Source organism: Falco rusticolus, chromosome 7 (assembly GCF_015220075.1).
Source record: "Falco rusticolus isolate bFalRus1 chromosome 7, bFalRus1.pri, whole genome shotgun sequence".
Taxonomy (NCBI): Eukaryota; Metazoa; Chordata; class Aves; order Falconiformes; family Falconidae; genus Falco; species Falco rusticolus.
Window position 1 is genome coordinate 16,215,805 of NC_051193.1, and position 24,834 is coordinate 16,240,638.

At 37.2% G+C, this 24,834-nt stretch overlaps 1 protein-coding gene across 11 annotated transcripts in view; it reads left to right on the forward strand.

Moving 5' to 3' along the window:
* The first annotated feature begins 250 nt into the window (after nucleotides 1-250).
* The window catches only part of DMXL2 (Dmx like 2), a 55,147-nt gene continuing 30,563 nt past the window's right edge, over nucleotides 251-24,834 (forward strand). For all 11 annotated transcript variants that reach the window (XM_037393649.1, XM_037393658.1, XM_037393651.1 and 8 more), the window contains exons 1-14: nucleotides 251-471; nucleotides 9,164-9,289; nucleotides 11,005-11,076; nucleotides 11,762-11,840; nucleotides 12,473-12,629; nucleotides 13,568-13,634; nucleotides 15,453-15,631; nucleotides 16,329-16,512; nucleotides 17,520-17,694; nucleotides 18,453-18,686; nucleotides 19,803-20,080; nucleotides 20,269-20,965; nucleotides 22,650-22,771; nucleotides 23,833-23,922. In XM_037393649.1, coding sequence (XP_037249546.1) covers nucleotides 385-471; nucleotides 9,164-9,289; nucleotides 11,005-11,076; nucleotides 11,762-11,840; nucleotides 12,473-12,629; nucleotides 13,568-13,634; nucleotides 15,453-15,631; nucleotides 16,329-16,512; nucleotides 17,520-17,694; nucleotides 18,453-18,686; nucleotides 19,803-20,080; nucleotides 20,269-20,965; nucleotides 22,650-22,771; nucleotides 23,833-23,922 — 2,547 coding nt within the window. In that variant the 5' untranslated portion in view covers nucleotides 251-384. The remainder of the gene's footprint in view (nucleotides 472-9,163; nucleotides 9,290-11,004; nucleotides 11,077-11,761; nucleotides 11,841-12,472; nucleotides 12,630-13,567; nucleotides 13,635-15,452; nucleotides 15,632-16,328; nucleotides 16,513-17,519; nucleotides 17,695-18,452; nucleotides 18,687-19,802; nucleotides 20,081-20,268; nucleotides 20,966-22,649; nucleotides 22,772-23,832; nucleotides 23,923-24,834) is intronic.

The following is a 24,834-nucleotide window of genomic DNA, read 5'->3' on the forward strand; positions in this document are numbered from 1 at the left end:
TCCCGGGCCGTCCCTCCCCGCTCTCGTTTAAACCCCGCGCCCACCTCGGGCCGCGCTGCGCGGGCAGCTGCCGCCTCGCGCCCCCTCCCGGCGGGCCCCGCGCGGGCAGGCTGGCCCGAGCCCCCGCCCCCCCTCCCGCCTTTCACTGGCTGGCGGGCGCGCGCACCGCGGCCCTCCCCGAGGGCGGCTGCTCGCGCAGTGGGCGGTGCCTGCGCGCGCCTCACCTGATTCAGGCGCTTCCCGGCGCGTGCGCCGCCTCCCGCCCCTTCCCCGGCGAGCAGGGCCCGGGCCCTGAGGCGAGCGCGGAGCCATCCGGGTCTCGGCCGGCGGCCGCGGCGCTGCCGTCCCCAGGAGAGCGGGGCGGGGAGTGGCGGGAGGGCCGCCATGCATCTGCACCAGGTGCTCACCGGCGCCGTCAACCCCGGGGACAACTGCTACTCGGTGGGCAGCGTCGAGGACATCCCCTTCACGGTAACGGTGGCGCTGCGGGGGCGGCCGGACTGAGGCGGGCGGCGAGGGGGGAGGGGGCTTGGTAGGCCTGAGGAGAGCGGTGGGAGGGACTGGAGGGGATTAACCTGCCGGGCGGGGGCTGGCGGCCCTCGCAGGGTCAGAACCGGGCCGGGCCGGGCGGGGATTACGAGCGGGGGCCGCGGGTGGCTGGGAGCCGCCGTGTTTACTGGTGGGGCGGGGGGCGCGCTGCTTCGGGGCGCTCCCGGGCCGCAGGGTGGGGGGAGGCAGCCGTGACCCCGCCGCCTCCTGCGGCCCCGGGCGGCGTCTTGCCGCTCGTCCTCCCCGGGGGAGTTCCGGGGGGGCAGGGTTCGCCGGTGCGCCCGCCGCCCCGGCCGGTGCTCGGTGGGCCCTCTGCATTCCCGTAGGGAGCCGGCGAAGCCCCTCAATTGTCCGTCCCCAGATTGTGCTGGGTGCTTGCTGCATTTTTTTTTTTTTTTGAGTGTGTGTGTATGGTCCTCCTGCAAAGGGAAGATACTGTTGTACTAGGCTTCTTAAGAAGCCTATCCACTACTGATAAGCGTTTGGCCTCAATTACTGTGGTTAATAAAACACAAATTTGTCAAATGTTCCTCTTAAGCTGGAAGAGAAAAGCAATGGAAAGAGATACACTAAGTACATTTCAAGAGTCCAGTAGTCTATATAATAAAATCCGTTTATCATCCACGGGCTATTGCTGTCTATTCCAATGTCAATTTCCAGTTTTTTAGCTTGTGACATGCTTGTCTGATTTTAATGAATGATCACCTTCTGTGGTGTTTCGCTTACTGTCGTCTAATCAGTATGTAATTATTTGGGGATAAATTGTCTCATTAGATTTTGTATTAACATTTACAAGATTATATCCCAGGCACAAACCAATCCCAATCTAAATGATATAGAGCATCGTGTTTAGTCTAAGATAACTGTCAGCAGACTTGTCAAATGTTTAAAGCTTACTTTCCATTATCACAGATGTCTAATTTCAGTAATGAATGCTTGAAAGTCTTAAGAAATAAAAGATGCAATGTCTGTCTTTATTTTCCTTGTTCTGCTGCTATGCAGCCATACTGCTATTAAAGGGACCTCTGTTACTTTTGATATTTATATAAGTCATTTACTCTTATTCATATTCTATTGTGTTTCTTTTTACTGTGGCAATCTGAAAAGTCAACTGCTATTATGAAATACAGCTTTATGCTAATTCTCATAATAGGTTTGAAAACATCAATAATGAATAATAGATATTATCATTCATACAAGAATTTTCCAAGAACAAAAGTCACGTTTTACATGAAAAATGCAGAATCGTTTGGTAGCATGTTGATTATGAAACTGTGTATAACAGACCTCGCTGTCTTCTCTGGGTGCTACATCTAATTTTTTATAATACAGTAAAGAAGGAACTAAAGGGATAACTGTGTTTTAATAAATGTATTTTCTGGACTTCCACAGCTCAAACTTTCATCTTCCCTTTTTCTTCTTTCTCTGTATTTGTGGTATTATTTCCTGCTGTACTAGACCTTGATTCTATAGTAAACTGAATTTGTTAAAAACATCTGCTTGCAAAGAGCTTGGGGTCTTGTTTCCAGATTCTTAGGTAGCGGGTCACCTGTGTTGACTCTCAGTAGCATCATAGTCTGCCAACCACTGCAGATGGCACTTTTGTTAGTGCCTAACCTTAAATTCTGTTGGTCAGTATCAGTAACACTGGATTGATACAGCTTTGTCCCACCAAGCCATTAAGCTGTTTGGAGTCATAACTTCTAGCTCAGATCCTGGAGCAGGATTTGCAGTTTAGGCAAGAGATAATCAGTATTGGTAACAGAGCCTGACTCTATAGACGGGCTATTAAGACCCAGTACCTGTCAGCGTGTAGAACACAGCAGAAGCAGAGCAGTAAAAGGCAAGAGGTTAAGGGAGATGTACATAGTATGTGCTGTACTATATGAATCTATATGGAGCTAGGCTGTGGCAGAGGAGCTACTGTCTGAGTGCGCATGTGCTTGTTCTGTGTTTTGGCTGATGTTAGGGCATTCATTTTAAATGTGTGAGAAGTAGTTCAAGATTGCTACAACTGATTCATCACAGGGACTTGAAAATATGGCTTTTTTGTGTGCAGAAATGAATCACTCAAAGTTACTCCACTTAACAGTAGCATAACAGCTTGGGTACATGTATATATGTATTCACTAGTTAATAGGTTTGGGCCTATTTCTTTTTCTGGAGAAGTGTCCTCTTAGTATGAACTTGCTTTAGATGCTTAACTTCAGCAATCTTAGGGTTCTAAGAGAAGGAACACAGTTTCTTCTGATCTGATTAGGGGCACTGCAGTTCTGAGGTTCTTCATCCTTCTTTCCTCATTGGTTTGCTCTTGGCTTGTTTACATGTCTTCTTGCTGGGAATAAAGGTAAACTTTTAATTTCTAAGTCAGTGTAGCTGGAGCTAAGATGATACCATACTCTGCCTCAACTTTGTTAAAGCTTTGGTGAAAGTCATCTAGTTATTCTGAGGAGAAAGGGAAAAGAAATAATTTTTCCCTTCATTTTTCTGCTAAAAAACCTGCTAAAAGCAAATATTAGTGACTCCATAAAGTAAAACGAATCCGAAGAAGCAGAGACAGTTGCTGTGGGTTGGCTACAGAGGTTTTGTCTGTTCTTTATCGGAAATGCATATAGTGTTCTTTTCTCCTTATGCTCCCACACCTGCCTGCAGCAATCCTGACATATACCTAGCATTTCCCAAATAAGGGATGAAGCACAGAGATGTTTGCCTAACAAATTGGCTTGTGGATGTTGCATAGCTGTATCGCACCCAATCTAGCAGGGTGGAGAACACACAGGAAAATTTATTTGAAGGGTGATTAGAAGCAAAATAGTTTCATAGTGTTGTTTTCTACCAGGCAGTATCTTCAGCCTCCCTTCATTTGAGCTCAGAAAGGACAGAAGCAAAGGGTTTAAATACTAGATGACAGAAGTTCTAGTAATGATTCTGTGCACCATTCAACTTGCTGTTAGTTCATGTTCTCATTTCAGCAAATCTTGTTAACTGTGTTGCACAAATGAGTTTACAGAAGGTCAGAGCTGAGCTTTATGCAGAAGGGCCTTACAGCATGCACCCTGGCTAGACAGAAGAAGGATTTATTTTTTGAACCTCATAGTCTTAACTGTCAGCCGATAAGTCTTTAAAGGTAGTAAACTGCATTTTTCAAATCATGGTTGATTTCACTTAGCCTTTGTTGTTAAGCAGTTGTTTTACGTTGAGCCAGTTTCAGGCACTGACCCTAACTCTGAGTGGGCTATATGTTACCAGTCCGACATACTGTGATGTTGAGTAAGGTGGTTTCAAATAAAAATGATGAGCTGTTCTGATTCTGTTCATATGACTTGCCCTTTGCCCAAGCTCAGGGTTGTTTTTTTTCCCCCTGAAACTCCAAACAGAATGTAGCTGTTTCTAAGGTCAGTCTAGGTATATATAAAGAAATACATAGGTATGTCAATTACCTAAAGGCTAGATTCTGGAAGTATAATTATTCTGAGCACTGGCTAGTGTCCCACAAGCAAAAGACTATGTATATTTACTTGTAAGAGGTATCAGTAAATGAAATACAGAACTCTAAGAATTATTTATGAAGAATCAGAGTTTCAGATTTTAGGGGTGTCTGTATGTAAGAACTTTTCTGATATAAGTTAATTTTTTTCAATTCTGATTTTTCATTTCTGAAAAAGACTTCTTGGCATCTTCCATACCAATACTGACACTTGGCCTGGAACTGTGTGATGAATTTCAGAAGCTGTTGCTGATGAGTCTCCGACACCCATCTAAACTTTTTTACTTCATTGAAAACAGCAAAATCTTCATCCACACCTTTATGTCCACAAGACAGAGCAACTCAAAATAGGTTTTCTCTGCTGTTTCTCTACTTCATCAGTCTTGAAAAATTACTTATTAAAACACTTATTTGCAAATCTCTCTGTTATTTATTGATAATATGTTCTCCACTGTCATGTTTATGTGAACTGGATTGCAAATGCTTAACATCTGAATCCTTATTATGTTCTTTTTTTTTTTTTCTGAAGCTGTGTGTGTAAGTGTATTTTAAAGTATTTAATAATTAATTCATCTCAAATGTCAACTTAGGAAAACCTGTTCTACAGCCACAGGCTAGTAGTGGGTTGGGGTTTATTTCAGTTACTTTGCTAGTTTGCATTAAGTGTATGTAATTCTACTAGTACTTAGCAGGGGAGGAGGGAAGCGTAAATGTTGTGTCCACTGGTGAGAGTTTAGAAATGTTTCAGAATTCAGGTGTCTTCATTGCTAATAGGAAGGTGGAGGAATTTCTGATTCTTGTATGTGTACCATCCATAGCCAGAAACTAGAAGGATAAATTTTGTTATAATAGAGGAGTACTATAAGGCCAATACTGGCTTTAGATCAAGTTTTAATACAGAGTTTAATTAACGTAAATAATTTTAGATGTTTGTGAAATATTTTTTTTAATACCACTGTGGCCGATTCTGTTTCTTCCACATCATTTACTACCTTAAAATGCCTCTGTACACCCTAATAGTACATGCTGGAGCTTGAGGAGTTCTGGTGTAGTTCACTTCTGCCAAATTTGCAGAGTTGCAGATGAAGAAGAATACTATTTTTTTATACAGAGAAAAATATTATATAGAAAAAACAAGAGGGGAATATGAAGGAATAATTGTTTCCCTATCTGTTAGTTCCAGTGTTAAACATTAAAATTAGAGAACCAGACCAGAAAACATGGGCAGCTGAGAGAGAGATGCGTATGCTGTTTTAGTATTATCTGAAAATTGAGGACATAGCATAAACTCTTACAGTAGGACACTATGTCCTACTTCTGTCTGGTGCTCCTGCATTCAATTAGAGCTTTGTCATTGTTCATTTCAGTGGTCCCAGATCTTGACAGTTAAAGCAGACACTGGCAAACTACAAATTATTAGTTGCCTATAGATCCTGCAAGTCATCCTTGCAATCTGGCAGTTTTGCAACTCCATTTAATTTTCTCTTTGAAGTTATCAGTGACGTTAGAAATGAAGGTTGGCAGATACTCCACATGGGTGGTTTTTACTGCACTTGTTTCATTCAGTGACTGCTTATAATTCTGTTTATCTAAGACCTCTGTGCTGCTCTCATCCATTACTGTATCTTGGCATCTTATTTTCCATCTTTCCTTTTTTTATGGCTTACCTATTTCCCGTTCCTTTTAATCAGGCTATGCATATTGTTAGTTTGTTGCCACAAATATTGAGGCCACTTATTCTGGCAGGAAAGACCTGTGGTGGCACGAGTGATCTTCCTGAAAGTGTTGTCAGCTGAGTCCTTAAAAGGAGCTACTGATGTGAAACATTATGACACTTCCCTATTCTTTACCAACATAGGGTGCTTCTACTGCAGTACTAGCTTAAAGGAGTGAAAGCAGAAAATGGAAAGAAGATTTAATAGAAATATGTTTTGTTCAAGTATAAACATCTTAATATATTGAGTATATTAGAAAAGCCTTATAAACACAAATTTTCCTTTTGATTAGTTTTATATATATAATGTGAAATACGGAAATATCTTTCTGAATAGAAATAGTATATTGACCTTTTCTGTTTTGAGAAATTTGGAGACTACAAATGTGAAAAAGCGAATGTTTGTTTTAAAATGGGGGGGACACCCTTTCCCAAAGGTAGGGTTATAATAAATGTACTTCTTAAATTTAAAGTAAATATACTTTAATATACTGTCAAGAAAGAGACACATTCTCAGAAATAAATAAATAAATACACTGAGAAAATTACCCCAGAACCAAGAGATGGCACTTGATCAAAGAACCTAGAGCTGAAGGCTAATACTCTGCTGTTGGGAATGTGTACAGACTAAGGTCTTTAACAGAAATCCTCTCTGTTGGCCTAGGACACTTAGGTGTGCTGAGTCACTTGTTGGTGTGCTGCCAAACACAGGCAGAGTAGGAAGGATATGAGTGACAGTAAGAAGATTTTACTTAGGAGAGAGATCTCTACATCTTGATGATTCTTAAGGGGGGGGGGGGGAAATCTACTGTAAAACACTCTTTTAAGTCATAACCACCTTTTTACTTAACTTTGTAAAATATGCTAAGTAATGTAATTAGCCAGAAAAATACTGCTTTGCTGCTATAATAAGGAATGTGGATAGGGGACAGGAGAGAAGAGAAACTGAAATGTTTAAAAAGGAAGATGCTAAATTATTTTGCTTCACAGAGTCAACAGATACACCCAAGTATGAAAGATTTTCTCTTTCATGCATTGTCAACAGTACACACACATAGAAACATGCATGTTTAATAACAGTAAGCATAAGGAAATTAAAGTTGAGAAGTCTTTGCCTTTCCCTTTATAATTTGAGACACGCGCCTGTATCTCCTGCTAACAGGATTACAAGCAGTGATAATTTATATTTAATTTAGCTTCAGATTTGCAAGTCATCAATACCAACAATGAAAATACAGGGTATCAGAAAGGTTTAAGTCCTTGTTTGAAGTGAATCAATACCTTTTTGTTTGTTTGTTTGTTTATTAGGTAACCATTCAAATAGTCTTTTAGTAGGTTTGTATTAGTAGTTATGTAGGCAGACTATTGAAAAGAAGGTCTTTCAATTCTTTGCTCTTTGGCTTGCCATTCATAAATTGTAAAAGTAAATAGTAGGGGAATCGCTTGTGAACATTAGAATTCTGAGTAAATTATTGGAACAAGAGGAGCTGCTTTTATTTTCCTGTCTGCTTATGGGCATTCACATCCTGGTCTCCCGCCTTCTTCCTTCTTACCTGTGAACATTTGCTGGCCTATCCAGCATTCCACACTGCTGGTGGAGGCTTTTTTTTGCAACAAATTCTGATATTAAAAAATACAAAAACATAACAAAAGACTTCCTGTTCAGTGCCAGAACTTATCTTAGACTATCTTCATTCTTTCTTTTACTTTCTGGAAATAATCCTATTCTATCTTAGTAATAACTTATTCCCTTCCAGACTGGGTCTAATAATTGCATAGCCTGTTTGTCAAGGAGCTAGAATATTCTGTTACATAGATAATCTCACTCTAAAAACAGTTTAGCCATTGTGGGTTTTTTCCCCCCCTCCTACTTACATTGTGAATAACTCCAGTATCAGTTCCTCAGAGCTTCCCAGAACAACAGTTGTGGGCTTGAGGACTCGGAGAACACTGTGTCACTTTATTTTTGTGAGATGACCTTGGAAATCTTTTAGATGATCTATGTGTTGTATGCAGTTTTCATTTTTGTGTGTGCAGTTTTATGGTGTGTTAATTTCTGAGGCCTGAGGAGTTTCTGCTTTGCTCTTTGGATTGCTGTTTCTTTCTTGTTTTTAGCAGTGATTGTACTTTCACTAAATTAAGCCTTTTTCTTCAGACCTTCTTATTTGTTGCTCCTTTCCAGAAAGATCAGAAGTAGACATAGAAGGTCACGAGACCTAAATTGTCCATTGTAGTTCCACTGGTTATCTTGCACGATTAATTTTGTGTGCCTGATAATGGTCATTGAGCCTGTAAATCTATAGAAACACTCACAATTTCTCATACACTTCTCAAAAGTAATACAGGTAGCCTTTAAACTGATGAACCACAAAGGAGAGGGCTAGGACTCAGTAATTTGGAAATTATTGTGAAAGAAGCAGGGGACAAGTTGAAATGACTTAAGTAATTTTGTACCATCTGAAACTGACTGTTGAGGACTTGCACTGTCTGCTTAATTCAGCTGTTGTAAAATTTCTGCCTACTGTATTGAATCAGTGGAAAACTTACTTTAAGGAAAGAGACTTCAAGCTATAACTCTTTACTTTACAAAGGCTTATTGGTAGATTGATGCTAGGGAGGGATTTCTGTGCCTGAATACTCCAGATTACCTGTTCCACTGAGCAAACAAAATTTTTAGACTATTTTGACCCACTAGGACAGGTGGAAGTTGACAGACATGTATTTATTGTGCCAATAAAATGTGCTGTGACCTATCATTGTTCTATAACTTATTCTTAAACAAATTAGACTGTAGTGTATATTGCATAAAATACAATATATCCAAGACAAATCTTTGTTGGTTTACAGGCTTACAGTAACGTACACTTCTTAAAACTCCGAAAAGCCCAGAAATTGGATTAATATAGAAAAGAATAACTTAATAGTCTTAAAAAAAAAAAGTGGGAGGCACAACGTACATGTATTTTAAGAAATTTATACTTAAATTCAATAATAAGTGCACCTGAATAGTAAACTTTTGGTTGCCTTGCTGTAAGAGGCAACAAGAATTGGAGGCGAGGGGAAAACCCCAACTAAACCCTAAAAAAACCTCCAGAAACCAAATAAAAGTAAAAGTACACACAGAGCTTAAGTTCTAGAGTAAGTTTGGAGTTTGTTTTTTTGGTAGGGTTGTTTTTCTATTTTTTACTGCTTTTGTTTGTCCTGATTGAAAGTCTGGAGGATTTCTCCTTTGATACTTTGTTTTTACTTGTTGCTTATTCTGCTTGTGCTACGGAATTGGCTAGGAATAAACCCACTACATAGTAACATTTGTTTCAATGGAGATTTTCACAGCTCTCAAAACGTCAGTCGTCTGATAAGAATTCATTTTAAAAAAAATAAATTAATTTTATTTCTTTAAAAAAATATTTCAGGCATATGGCTCTGGTTGTGACATTGTTATTCTGGCAAATGACTTTGAATGTGTGCAAATTATTCCCGGTGCTAAACATGGAAACATCCAAGTCAGTTGTGTGGAATGCTCCCAACGACAAGGCAGGGTAAGGATTTTAATCAATTTGTATAGAATTAAAAAAATATAAATTGACTACTCTAAATGAAGTAATTAAACAGCAGCTTAATACATTAATAGTATTAATGAGTTAATTCCATGACAAAGATCAGTTTTACTGATCTGTACTTTCTGAGTAGCACCTCTTGTGTTACTCAAAGAATTGTTTCAATTTAATAGTAATTTGTTTTTTAGAGTAGGGGGTGGGGGTAAGGGAAGCAAGAGGCATCTTGTAACAATGGGGTTTATTCCTTTGCAGGACCTGCAATAACAGGTCTCACAAAGTGTGGAAATATATGTTAGTTACACAGTATAGTATCAGAACTGGAATGGTACTAAAATTGTTATTGTCTCTGCCATTGTATACTTTCATCTAAATAAAGAAGACATAGATAAATCATTCTCATATATATATACACACACACGTGTGTGTGTTTGTGTCCTGCAAAATAATGAACTAGAAATACTTTGGTTTTCAGAAAAGCTTAGGCATGTTTCATGTGTTTTGATGTGCTGCAGTGTGAGCCATCATAACTGCGTGGCCCCTTGACTAGTTATGTGGTTTTGGTTTTAATCCTTAAACAATGCTAAAGAATCACTTTAAATTGCTGAGAAAAAACTACTTTCTATGAGTTAAGGTAGTGCACTGAGCAAATTTTGTTTGTTGGTTGTCACTGCCTACTAATATTAGTTAAAAATTTGTTGCATTATTGAGAAAGCCCTAGTTAGGATTCGGGCAGGCTTAGCTGGCAAGGCTGCTGGCACTGCAGCAGTGCAGTTCCAGTAGGACTGGAAGAGTGACTCCAGCTGCAGAGGTGGCCCTTGCAGGATCACCATGAACCCCTGGGTGGTTTTGCATTCAGGACTCTGAACTCCCCATCTGTGCTTTTCTTTGGGAGTGTGTTGTTGCAACCTTGCCCCCAACTCCCCCACCCCCTGCCAGAGGAAATAAGATTTCATAATAAACATTGCGAAACTTTTACATCATTTCTATATTGAGGAAACCAGATCCTGAATAGGAAGAACATAAACAGTTTTTCTTTTAAAAATCTTCTATGGAAGAAAAAAGAATTTTAAAGATAGTCAAAAGTGCTCATAAGGATATGAGTATTAGGAACATGACCAGAAAAATTACTGTAAAGACTGTTTTGTGTATGGAGGCTTCTGTGAAATAAGTGGGTGAAAGAAATTGAGGGGTTCAGTTGTAGAAGTACTTCAGTTTTCCCATTTACCATTTGTCTCCCCTCAAAATCTATTTTACTTCAAAATAAATTACATTTCCTCCTATTTCTTGTAATTGTTTATGGTACAAAATGGAATCTGGGAACACACTGAGACCCAGACACTAATGATTAAATAGTTAGCTGTGAAGTGGACAGAATGTGAGCATAAGTAGCAAAGGCATCAGCTTTCCCTTATACATTAACAGTAGTTACCCTAGAAGAATATATTAGATCTGATTGACAGTGTTTATCCCACTGAACAAGATATCTTCCTTAGAGTTAAAAAACTGGGCTTGTTCACAAGTATGTATTTTACAGGTTCCTTAAAGTATACCTGTAACACAGTTAATGACACTTGCATTAATTTCACTTTTCTCAAACCGCAGCACATAGAAGTAGTACTGGAAATTATTTAGCTATTTTGGAATAGTACTTATCTTCTAACCTTACATTTTAAGTCTTCAATTTATTTTTTTTCCAGATTGCAGCATCATATGGAAATGCTGTTTGCATTTTTGAACCACTTGGTATAAATTCTCATAAAAGAAATTGTGTAAGTATGTGTTTCATGATTGTAATTTGGTTTAGGCTTTTAGAAGAGGCAAAAGTCTGTCTGCCAGTTATTATATTACATTGGCACACAAAAGGCTAGTAGATAAATGTTTTCCACCATCCATAATAAAATTGGATGGGTAGAATCTTTCACTGCATTAGCCTAACTGGGGACTGCACCCCTCCTTAGTTAACAACATCTTGTTCTTGAATTTTGTACTAGAATGACATGGTGACAAGCTGGTGTTTCTTTAACTTGAAGAGGTCGTCAGATCTGTTGTACAGAAATATGACTTAGACTTGTATATGTGTTACCCAGGTTTGTTTTAACAGCATAGCCACAGCCAAGCACCCAAGTATTAAGCATGTTCTCAAGCGGGTTTCACTGTCTTTGTTGCATCTATGCTGCCATCCCTTATGTTTCTGTAAATGTATGACCCAAGTAGTTTAAAGTAATCTGTAGATTTATTTGTGTGTGTGACAGTCCAGATCTGGTTTGCAGGGCACTGTGATGCATTTATTTTTTATAAAACAAAGAAATTATAAAAATTAGATTCAGCAATCTACCACTGGGTTCTAAATGTTTTTGCAACAACCTTAATAGCAATTTCATAGAGAAAGAAAGAAATACCTTTGTATTTTGCTGCTGATTTGAGAAATAATCCTTTACTGTTCCTTAACTACAGCAATTAAAGTCTCAGTGGCTGAAAACTGGGCAGTTCTTCCTGAGCTCTATGACTTACAACCTGGCATGGGATCCTCAAGGTAATGTAAAGTTTGTGAAGTATTCGTTCAACATTTGTAGTTAGGAAAACTTGAACACAAAGTATTTTTATTGTAAAAAAGTGAGAGCATGAATATGGAAATTTGAGATTATCTATTCTCAGGCAGTGTTGCATAAAATGTGAGGCTACAGTTAGCATTTGTGAAGATGCTGTGCCAAGCATTTGAGTCTCTCATGAAAGATCTTAGTTTCAGAATCACAGTGTTAAGTTGCTAACTGACTTAAATTACCATTGATAATCATTTAAATAGAATTTTATCACAATTAAAGTCAGCAATGTACCTGGACATGGATATTTATAAGATGTCCAAGAACATATATTTGTTTGAGGCGTGAATGGCTATTTAGCATCTGCAACATTCATTATTGAATATGATTTATCATTTGAAGTCACCAAAAAAACCTTGATATTCTTTCTTAAAAGGCATTTTAAATTCAGAATGTCATAGTAAAAACAGCTGCATAATATACCCTATCATATTTAAAATGGACATTCCAAAGTTAGATTTCCAACCTGTTTTGAATAATTCTCAACAAAATATGATGACAGGCTTAATCTCTCAATATACATGCATCATCTTGGTTTCACAGCTTTGATATTACTCACTTTCAGGTAACAGGCTGCTGACAGCAACTGACTTTTTGCAGTTGTGGGCCCCTCCATCTACTGACATTCCAGAAGAAGATGAAGATGAAGATCCTGACAATCAGATCAAAGATGATAAAGTTCTCCCAGTTCTAAATGACTGGAAATGTGTCTGGCAGTGCAAGTGAGTGAGAGAATTTTTATTTTAAGACAAATCGCAGTGCTACCTCATATATCAAGCCTATCTTCTCTCCAAAACTGTATTTTAAAGTATGCTTTTAGATCAGCTTAAAATACCAGAGTATTCAAACAATGTTAAGTTGCTCCAAATAAAAATTGCTCACTTTTTCAAGCGAGCTATCACCAGATAACCTAGTCAAAGGCTTACCCAAACTCTAGCACTGGCAATGTATCAAAATTGTCCCTGTTTTCTCATCTTCGAAAGTAGTGCTTAAATACTGGCTGAGACGGAACAGAGGAGCAGTACCAGGCAGATATGCTACACTGATAAAGATGCGAGCTGCTTCCTGAACCTTAAGAAGAGGGTCCTGAAACTCTTTCTACCCAATTCTATTTGAGATCCCCATTACAGAAGTTCTTAGAGATAAGCCATTCCTACATAGACTTGGGAAGCAGCTGTCTATGCACCCGTTTTCTCATGACTTTTTTTGAAGCTGTTGTAGATTTTGTGGCCACAAAGCACTATATTGGCTGCTTCCCTCTTTCAGACAGCTGACCCATAAGCTCTAGGCACAGACTAATAGTATCACAAGTTATTTTCATTTCTTCCTACTATGTCTTGGCTTCACTGGCAGTAGAGGAGCACATGGGACAAACTTCACTTCTGTGATCTCATTGGATCTAGCCTAGGCTTGCTGTACTTAAAGCAATATGTTTAATGGGCTGGTTTTCTGTAAAACTGTGAAAAAACATGGTTTTTTTCACTTAGCAAATACTTCTTATGCTTCTGTTATTTCGAAAGTATGCTTAAAGCAACAACTATACAATACTAATATATTTCATTTAAATAATGAATGGTAATACTTAACCAACTGAATACATATGGAATAATAGTACCGAATAAATAGACTTTACTTACAACTTCACTCTGGTGTTCTTTAGGACTGCAGTATCAGTACACTTGATGGCATGGTCTCCTGATGGTGAATACTTTGCAACTGCTGGGAAGGTAAAGAGAAAAAGAGTAATTACATGTTTGCGGTAGTTTGTATATGTTTGACAAAAGTAAATAATATAGAACAGTCCTGGCCCATATACTCTGTCATATTCTGAGCCAAGTTAAATTATCATCTCATGTGTAATACTGTATTTTTTTGTGATTCCATTTATTTCAGCAACAAGAAACTGGATTTAGCTGTGTACTCTTACTGAATGCTTGACAGTCAACCTGGAAGTACAGTAACAGTGATACAGACTTGTGTGTGTATATATATTTTTTAGTTAAAAGTATATTTACATGAACTTTCAGATCTGCATAAGCATATTTTTCTGCTTATTAGAAGTAATGAGGATAAATATTAGGTCATAATGATAGAATACATACACATTTTAAACCGCATAAAAATATGCGCACCTCAGTGGATAAATTAGAAAACATTTCCTACTGAGTTAATTCTGTGTTCAATTATCAGTTCTTAACGTCTATTTCATATTTCTATATTAGCATCTTTTTGGCAAATTGCTATTCAAGTTAAGTTTTCAATTAATAATTCTCTTTAATGTCACCCTCTCATTTGAGTGATTCCCTTTGCTTTTCAAGTCTGGATAGGTAAGGATTTATTGCTTGCACTTAATGTTGGTTGAAGAATGAGATGAATTTTAGGAACCTTTGTTTTCTTAAACTTGCTAAAGAATACAGCTGAATCATGAGCTGCATTGTTTTAAGACTAAAAACATACTTACAGCACCTTAATAAACATTACATTCAAAATTATTGTTGTAAGCAAATTGCCAAAATATATGCTTCATTCCATATTTCTGTTTCCCATGAACATACTTTTATATAGTTAAGAATCTGATGAAATAAATGAGGTGTATTGTTCCAGAAGTAATTTTCTGTCTATTGGACAGCTCTATATTAGTTATTTCATGAGATACACAGCTTTGATCATAATTCTTAACAGGGTTGCCTGTCAGACTTCCTTCTGTGGTCAGATACTGTACTTTTTGATGCTTGTCAGGAAATACCGTCTTTTATCCGCACTCTGAGATTTGAAATTTATTATTTACTTTATTCTGTATCTCCATTCCTGCAGGAAGTCATGAAATGCAGGGATGTGGCACCCAGCTTTGTAAAACTTCCTGTTGTCATGCTAGTAATGTTGACCTTAATTCACATAACTCCAGTCTCACCAGCATTTGTAGTACTGCTGTGTAGTGATTCAGTTTAGTTTCAATTAATTACATCAGTGGTGCCCAACCATTCAAGCCAGGAAGGTAGCATAGCTTGTGCTGGTAAAGGCCAAGGTTGTAATATGCATCTGCTCCTCCGTTGTGTGCCTATGCTCAGTGGGTGCAGCGCTTTCCATGAGTCAGGTGTCCTGTGCATGGGAACAAAGAGGGACTTACAGTATGAATTGTCTCAGTGGAGAAATTGACTGTTAATGAGCTTCATATTGTAGCATGAGTAGCAGCCTATTTCTGGCTTCTATCTTTGCGGGGAAATGGACATTTAAGCATGCTTATGTGCTATGCGGAAAATGCATAGTGAACCCAGAGAAAAGAAGTAGGACTGGAAGAAACATACCTTATGGGAGTGATGTGTTGTCAGCAGAATATTTCTTTAGCCTGCATTCCAGGATGCCATAAATTAAATAAGTGGTCTCAGAAAGGGCTTGTCTGAAAAACTGCAAATAGTTTTGGACCACAGATCCAGTTTTTCATGGAAGATACCAGAACAGCAGTTTCCTTATTATTTGGGATTTTGGTTTTGTGACATTTTTAATTATAGCTAGCTAACTCCATGGTTTTTTATTACTTTACCTAGGATGACTGCCTCTTGAAGGTTTGGTACCCTATGACTGGTTGGAAGTCATCTCTTCTGCCCCAAGAGAATGAAGAAAAGAAAAAAAGCTCGGGGGTTGTCCAGTTCTCATTTGTTTATTTGGCACATCCTCGAGCAGTGACAGGATTTTCATGGCGGAACATTAGCAAGTACATGCCCAGGTGTGAAAGTTTTTGTTTTTTAAAAAAACAAGCAAGCCTTTGACTAAGTATTTTTTAATACTGTGCTTAAAGTTTGGCCGTCAGGAACATAGATTTCTCAGGTTATACTTCAAAGAAAAACATATCAACATCTTCCCATAAGCTTCTGTATTACCTACTGCAATAACAATAGTCATGTTGACAGGTGAGATTTATTCTAAAATATGGTCTAAACTTCAGTGCCTTCTCAAGTTATGCCAGGAAGCATGGATGGTAAGGCTTTTTCTTCAACAAATGGTGCTATGACATTGGAAATAAAATATTTTTTAAAATTATTAGTGTTTAGTAAGCCATCTTTTGCACCTTTTTGTATACAGGGGTTTAGTTGTTCAATTTCACTATTTGTTATTCAGTAAAATTTATGCATTCTTCACATAGTCCAGCAAGTGAGATAGTTTAGGCATAACTACAGTTTCATAATAACTGCTGCATTTATCAGATAATAACCATTCCCTGTTCATGTGCACTCTTGCCAATAATCTATGGGTTTATCAGCATGCTAAAAACCACTACTGACATAAAACCTTTAGTTAGAGGAGAGGCAGAAATTTGGATGAAACAATAACTACTAAATAGTTGTACGCTCCCCTAATTTGTGCTGCGTCCATATAGCTAATTTACTTATATTGGGTAGTAACCATAATATGTCTATTGTTAGGGGTTTGGTCTGTAATGTGTTACTCACATCATGTCTTGATGGCATCTGCCGGCTATGGGCAGAGACGCTGTTACCAGAAGATACTCTTCTTGGTGAGCAGATCTGTGAAACTAGCACTTCCAGCATTAGCAGCACCATCTCTCAATCTGGAAAGCAAAAGGACAAAATACAGCATGCACTAGAGGTACAAGTAAATACTTACTTTGTCATTTCTTTATTTCAAGATTCTTAAATATTTCAAGCAGGTAGAAATCTAAGAATGTGTATTATCTAGTTTATATAAGCATAACAGGATAGTCTGAATTATTTCACATCAGTTTTTGAAAGTCTACTGCTAAACATTGAAGAAGTCAGAGACCTTGCAATTCTGAACCTAAGCTCTGTATTCCTAAAACTGAATATACTTTTTCTATAGCTAACTAATAGTGATGGGAAGAGACAGTGTTTAACGAGGAATAGTAAATGATGGTTTCATTCTGAGTGGGTCTGGAACTCTGTAATTGTGAAAACAGTGGAAGCAGTAAAGTTTTGGGGTTTTGTAATTGTTAGTTATCTGATTTGATAATTGCATTTCCAAAAGGTGGTATCATGGGTCTCTAAATTTCAGTGGCAGTCATGTAAAGTCTTTTAGGTTTTCCCTTACTGTGAACTTCTCAATATAAAATCCAAGAAAGCAAAACCAAAAAAAACCAACCACCCCACCACTCATTTGTAGACTATTACAATCAGACCAAGTTTTTACTTCTTACATATCATGACCATCAACAAAGAGGGAGAGTGGAACCAAGTATGCTTTGAGCTGTTGAATCAGTTGTGCTCTCCACATGCTGTCAGCAGTTTTCCATTACACAAAAATAATTCATTATCAAATGATATTGCAAAAGTTACTGCTTGTAGATTGTTGTAATCTTGTTTAGGAATGTTACACAGAATAGTGCATACTTCTGTCTTCTTGTTGGAGCGGATATTAAAGGAACTTTCAAAAGACTGTTAGAACAGCTTTGCCTTTGACCAGAACTGATGTACATAAGTGTTACTAATCTCTGTTGAAACATGTTTAAAATAATCCTTTTGAAATTAGTCTTTACTTCTTAAGTAGAAGGAAGTTAAAAAGCTTTAGGCTTTGTGTAAGTATGAATTTTTACCTTACTGTTTTCTAGTATTTAATTTATTTTTTTATAACTGTACTAGACAATTCACCATTTGAAAAATATGAGAAAAGGACAAAGGAGATCTTCAGTTCTTGTTACCCACACAGATGTATTGCCAGATCAGCAGGGTACTCATGAAGTTCAGCGTCACATTTCACATCACGCAAATGCACTTGGTCACTTTCATATAGCAGCAAGCATCAACCCTAATACAGGTGAAATAAAATAATTTATTAACCTATAATATATTTGCACAAAATGAAAAAAAAAGGGGGGGGGGGGCTGAGGTTCACATCTTTGCTTTGCTTAAGCAAATACAGGGAATTTGTAGGACGACTGTTGTTTCACAAGTCTGTTACTTGGCGTATAGTTTTGTAAGACAAATGAGGCTGAATTTATTCTGAATAACTTCAGCACTTTTAAAATCCAATTAAATTTATCTTTACATATCAGAAAGCAAGAGAAACCTAAATTTCAAGTCTGCTTGGTGTTGTTTGGATTTTGGGAAGCAATGGTTTATGATGAATAGTATTTGCATCCTACAGAATATGTACTGAATGGTAAAAGTTAAACCAGACTTTTTGGCAGGAAACAGCTGCTTTTTATAGAGTAATGCAGCCTGTTTTAAACCAGGAAAAGATTAAAGGGCAATCATGTACCTTACCTAAGATCTGTATGAAATGACAGCACTGCAACATATGAAACTGAGCAATTAGAACTGTTGAGTATCATTTTCCATTCATATAAAAATCAATTTTCATGTAAATTTATTGATGTTAAACTATCTTTACTTTTTTTAATTACAAGTGCATGTAGAAATTTGATCTGCATCTTACTTTTCTAATCTTACAGGCAAAAATTGTTCTCTCTAAAATAAGTTAAATGTCTTAATTAAGAAATCTCTGTGTGTGTATATATGTAAAGATGAGCAGTTTAATATATAGCTTTTTTATTTGTTTAAAAATGTCCACAGATATTCCATCAGTCTTGGCTGGAACAGCTTTTAATATAGATGAAGGAAATGGAGGCTTCGTTGTTCACTGGTTGAATAATAAAGAGTTTAATTTTACATCCTCTATTGAAGTATTTATGCAGCGTCTCAGAAAAATTTCTGAACAACAACTAGAACAAGATTTTGATGCTGAGGTTGAAGAGGAAGAAGAAATGGAAGAAAGAGAGAGAGGTTTACATATGAAATTAGATCATGGTTAGTAATACTGAGAAATGTAGCACAAGAATTATTTTTGAAGCACATTAATGCAATAACACAATTATTTAGCACAAGTATTGTAAGTACTAACATTTTATCACTAATCTAAAATAAGTAAACATTTACAGCTGAAATTTTGGCTGCTGTAATTGTAGGCATGAAAAAAATCCATGATGTACTCTCTGTTGGAACACAATAGTTTATATACAAGGTGAAAAAGACAGGTAGCTTTTGTCTTTCACTTCCATTTTGGATGTATTCCACTGAGGTATGAAATTACGACTAAGACCTGCTCTCTATTTACTTTACAATCTGATTGTCAGTAATGACACACCGATTTATGGTAAGCTTTAAGAAGGGTTAGACATAGCTCCATTTTAATGCTTCCAGTGCTGGTAAGACTTAAATCTTAAACCTTAGATCACCTGATGATCCCAACTGTAGCTGTTCACAATGGAGGGACATATTTTGAAATTAATGTTGGAAAATATATCCTACCAGAAATACTTTACACTGCTGTGGGAGAGTTACTTGGCCAGTAAGAATGTGTAAAAATAAATCTTCTATGGAAATGTCCCGGGGTTAAACCACAAGAAACCAGTAAGACCAATTAGTGATAGTAAACTGATGATACATTGTGTCATTTATAATGCTTAGGTTCTTAAAATCTAGATTACCAATGCAGTAAAGTGTGTGATAATTCTTCCTGAACGTGCAATACGTACTATTTCATCAATGATTACATGCCATATATTTCATTATTACCTTATAAATACAACACACACCCCCACATTAATTTGGAACCAGCATTCATATAAAATGTGTGGGTTTATATAATTGACCAAAATAGTCTTAGGCAGGGCATTACTCTTAAGTATCTGTATTTTTACAGTTATATTTATTACTACTTGTATTGCATAAAGCAATAGTCAAAGGCCAGAGCCTCACATTTATGTACAGACAGACCAAAGAAAGATGTTTCTACTCTCAATGTGCATGAATGTTCTTATCTGATAGTACTACTAGCAAGTTAAAAAAATACCGTGTTTTGAATAGAAACTGAAAGAGAAATCTTTGCAATGGATAAAATAGCACATTTCTTTTTTGTTGCAGACTTGTCTATAGATAGAGAATCAGAGACAGGGACTGGTACAGGCTCTTCAGAACATGAAGATGGAGAAAGAGAGGGAAGCCCTAAAACATCTCTACTAGCAGGCCCATGCATGCCTCTTCCAACAGTTTTGTTAGATCGGAAAATTGAGTTGCTCCTAACTGAATGGAACAGAAATCCAGACATGCTTTTTACTATCCATCCTGTTGATGGTACCTTTTTGGTGTGGCATGTGAAATACTTGGATGAATACACTCCAGGCATCTTTCGACAAGTTCAGGTATTGTATATTTGAAATTGTTTCAGTATTTATGATCTTAATCAACAATCATTCTGTCCTTTCTTTTATATCTGAACATCAGTAAGAATTTAAGTCTTCCTGTGAAACAGCTAACATTTATTCAGACTTACACTGAGTTGTTGCTATTCTAATTTTCTTTTTTTTTGTTTGTTTGTTGTTTTTTTTAGGTTTCATTTTCTTCTAGGATTCCTGTTGCATTTCCATCAGGAGATGCTAGTTCTCTTAGCAAAAATATTATGATGTATGCTTGCCCTGTCTTTGTAAAAGATAACAGTAATGGTGTACATCGGAAGACAATGGACTTTCCAGATAAGACTCTAGCAAGTAAAGGACCAAGCTCTGCCCAGGACAGTGCAAATGTGAATATAATTTCTCCCATAGTAATGATGATTTCCAAACATATAGATGGCTCTCTAAATCAATGGGCAGTTACTTTTGCTGATAAATCAGCTTTTACTACTGTGCTAACTGTATCACATAAGTTTAGGTACTGTGGTCACCGTTTTCATCTCAATGATCTAGCTTGCCACTCTGTTTTACCATTGCTGCTAACATCTTCTCACCATAATGCTCTGTTAACTCCTGAATCAGACAGTTGCTGGGACTCTGACAGGATAAACAGAATAATGGATCCTATTAAACATGTGAAAGGTTCTTCTAGGCAGCAACTTAAAAATGCAGCAACTCGTACATTCCATGATCCAAATGCAATCTATAGTGAACTGATTCTATGGCGTGTAGACCCTATTGGACCTTTGTCATACACTGGAGGAGTATCTGAATTGGCTCGAATTAACTCTCTTCATACCTCCGCTTTCTCTAACGTAGCCTGGCTTCCAACACTTATTCCCAGCTATTGCCTTGGTGAGTATACTTACTATGTTTCCATATAGAGTTAACACTGTGAGTCATAGAATTAATTTGTTAAAATAAATTACTATTGTATTGTATTTGGAGTATATTTATATTAACTTTTCAGCAATTTCCTTGCATTATGCAAATTAAGCATTTTTATTTCATTCGAGGCTAAGCCACTCCAAAATGTTTCATCTGGTCTGAGTGTGTCTGTAGTTACTGTGGATCAGCAGACATTCAGTAACTTCTTTGTGTGAGGAAGCAATCATTGCTTTCACACAGAACAAGACTATCCCTTTCCTCAGTGCTTTAGGCAGCTTCACTGAGTGGTCCATGCATTGACGTGGTATTAATAATACAGATGCTCCAATGACTTGGGCATCTGGGTTGTTGGCCATATACAGCTGCAGGAGGCAGTGAGTTGAACTAAACTGGTATTTGGACCACTTGACCGTCTGAATCATTGGGAAAGATTTTCAGCCAAAATTTACAGTAGCAAAATCTTTTAACATGCTGGCTAAGAACTCTGCTTAGAAGATCCTAAAACAATACCAAAATTCTTCAGGTTATCAGTGGTTTACAGAAGTCCAGCTAGAACACGGAGTATTTTTAAAGAAAGACTACATTATCTTCACAGAACCGCAGACAATGTTTTTTCAGAGGTCAGGCAGTACAACATCTGATGCGTGATGCCCTAGGACAATTCTTTGGGGTTTGTATTTAATTTTAGGGCTTTCTCTTGCAGTTAGGATAATTGTCTGTAGAAATGTTACTCCATTGAGCCCCTCAGATATTTATTTTTGAGTTATCACAAAGATGCTGTTGTAGTAGTTGTCATCTTTGTATACAGCACTAAAAATGTCATTTTGCGCTGGATGTAACATTAAATTTTATACTAATAGTGCCAGGTTATTTTATTATGCTAAGGCAAGCCTGACCTTTGCAATGATTAAATGGGTGTCAAAGATGTTATACAACCTCAAAAATCCTAAATAATAAATGCGTAACATATCTTTGGTTTAAAATAGAATAAATAGGTTTCCTCTGCTCACACAGTAACATTCTGTGCTGTCTGAATCTCACAAAGCTTTCTAAACAAAAATAACTAGTTGTTTTCCTCTTATAATGTAAGATGAAAATGTTTATTAGAATAGAAAACCTTGTGTCAAGCCTGTTCTACACACAGTAGAGAAGTAAACAAGCCCCTCTGTTAGTTTTTAGTATGTTATTCACTACTGCAGATATATTTCTCCCTCCACTTCTGCATCTGCACTTTTAAGGGGAGTGTAAAAGGGAATAGTCATAGAAGTTAATTTTATCCAAAGAGCCTAGAGACAGTAAACAAGGAAAAAAGTTACAGCTAATATAGCTTCCTGAACAGTATACCTTAGAGTCCTACTCCAAATCATCGCTGGCAATCTGGGGAAGCTAGTTAGCCGTTCCAAGCACCTCCTTAGAGGTGACAGTGAAAAGAACGTAACCACATTAAGGAGTGGCAGCATTCCCTTACGTGCACTACATACTGATTTTTACATGTGTGTAAACATAAATGAATTCTGCTTTTATTAATCAACTTTCATGATGAGTTTCAGTTACGTAAATGAGCAGAAAGGGAGTTATTTCAAAGTTCAACTACTTGATGCCATTTGACTGCCATTTTTTTTTAACTATGAAATTTTGTTTTTTCTATTAGGTACTTACTGCAACTCTGCTAGTGCTTGCTTTGTGGCATCAGATGGCAAAAACCTGAGACTCTATCAAGCTGTTGTAGATGCCCGAAAACTTCTAGATGAATTATCTGACCCTGAATCATCTGTAAGTTTTAGGTAGCAATGGTTTGAAAGTATTAAAATAAAACTAATTCAGCTAACTTTTTTTCCCCTCCAGTGGTTTGTCTTCACTTGGTTCTGTGTAATTTTTGTGCCATTTCATGTATTCTTACTACATTCTTACTACACATTATACCTTGCGTAATTACATGTTTTGTAGCTGTCTAGAAATGTTATCAGACAGAAACGCAGCTGCTGCTGCTAACAGTGGCTGGACTGAAACAAAATTGTCCTGACAGGTTTCCCCAACAGGATTTCTTTCATTGCCCTCTCAAAAGAGGGGAGTCAAGAGTAAGTGGGAAGGTGAGGACAGAAGAGCAAGACTTCGGTGTATCCACCTAAGTTACATTTATGTATGAGGAAGGGTAGAGATGGTGGGATATGAGGAAATCAGTAGGTTATTGCTAAGGGTAATATTAGTTCTTACTTTTTCTGTAATAAGCAGTTTTTTCATCCTTTTTTCTTTCATTTCTATGATTTAAAGCAAAGTAAAGCCAGACCTGGCACTGTTATTGTATAAAGAAGCACATCCTTCCTATTTTTTTTTTCCATTCTTCTGGTATTTGATAAACTATCCTACAAGATAAAGCCTGTCAGTATTCAGATCAGTCTGAGGAAACTGTTCTAGGAGCGATGATTGTGCGCATTCCAGCATAAATTAAGAGCCTTCAGTTTATATATAATCTTTACCGATTTATTTCTTGTGTTGTGACAAAACCTGAAAATTTTGTTTAAAGTGAAGCAATATATTTCAGTTTTTCATGGCACAGATACTATGTTATGTTATGAAAGGATAAATCTTTAAATAAACAAGATTTGGTTTCCATAAAAACTGGTGTGCTAACCCCATGGATAGCTGCAGACTCATAACAGTGCAAATGTCTTGATAAACGCATTATTCATAAGTGCCAAAATGACAACAGGAAGAAATCTGTTATGATTTATGGCCACAAGGATAATTAAAGCATCAGTTTATTGTAAATGACAGCAATTTCCTTCTGTCTCAAAGAAAAATATACTAACCTTTCTCATTTTGCTCTGTTTCAGAAACTTATTGGGGAAGTGTTTAACATTGTGAGCCAACAATCTACTGCTCGACCAGGATGCATTATTGAACTTGATGCAATAACAAATAAAGTAAATAAATTGTTAACTCTTTAAGGGTATCACATAAAGGTGTTTAGTAGTTGTGGCTGTTAATTAACCTGTTTAGAAGTCTGTTTAGAAGAGGTAAAAGACATGACATTTCTCTATGGTGATGAATGCCTTGAATTTTTCTGGATGTTGAGATACCTGGAACATTTTAGTCAAGATAGCTTTCTTTTAGCTGCTAGGAGCCCAAAGCCCCAAAGTTGTCAGCGTAACAATATTTTCTAAACATAAATCTTGATGAAAACAAAACTTAACTAGAGACTGGTTTACAAACCATTCTAATTTAACGGGGGGAAAAACCCCAACCAAACAATCCCCCTCAAATAAACAAAAAGGTGAACAATATTAAAAAAAACCCAAACCTAAAAACTAGACCTAACTATTCTAAAGCATAGGAATCATAGCCATGTACGACTCCAGATTTTTTTTTGTCTGTCTTGTAAGAAAAATTTCCATCTGTTAGCTATAAATTTCAAACAATGAGGAAGTAGTATTATTTATACCTTGTTCTTACTTACAGTTATTTTGATCATACATGTTCCATTGCTATTTTCTGTTAGGAAGCAGCCTGTGAAAACAGTGTGTTTTGCCATTTCCTAATTAGCCATCTGGATGTTTTTGACATGTATAAAGAAGTATTTCTCAATAGATTTCCATGTCTTTGAAGTATTAATCACATAGGATCTTCAATTTTGAGTTCAGATTTACAAACTATTTTTCTAAAACTTTTATAGATTAGTACAGGAAATACTCTCTTTCCATGTTTCTCTGGAAAAAGAGTGTTCTGCAACATGGAAACTTTACCATCACTGTCTTTGGGGGACATATTTTTCTGTGGCTGCAGGAGAGGATTTCACTGCCAGCAGCTTCCTTTATAAAGAGGTGGAGGTACTGCAA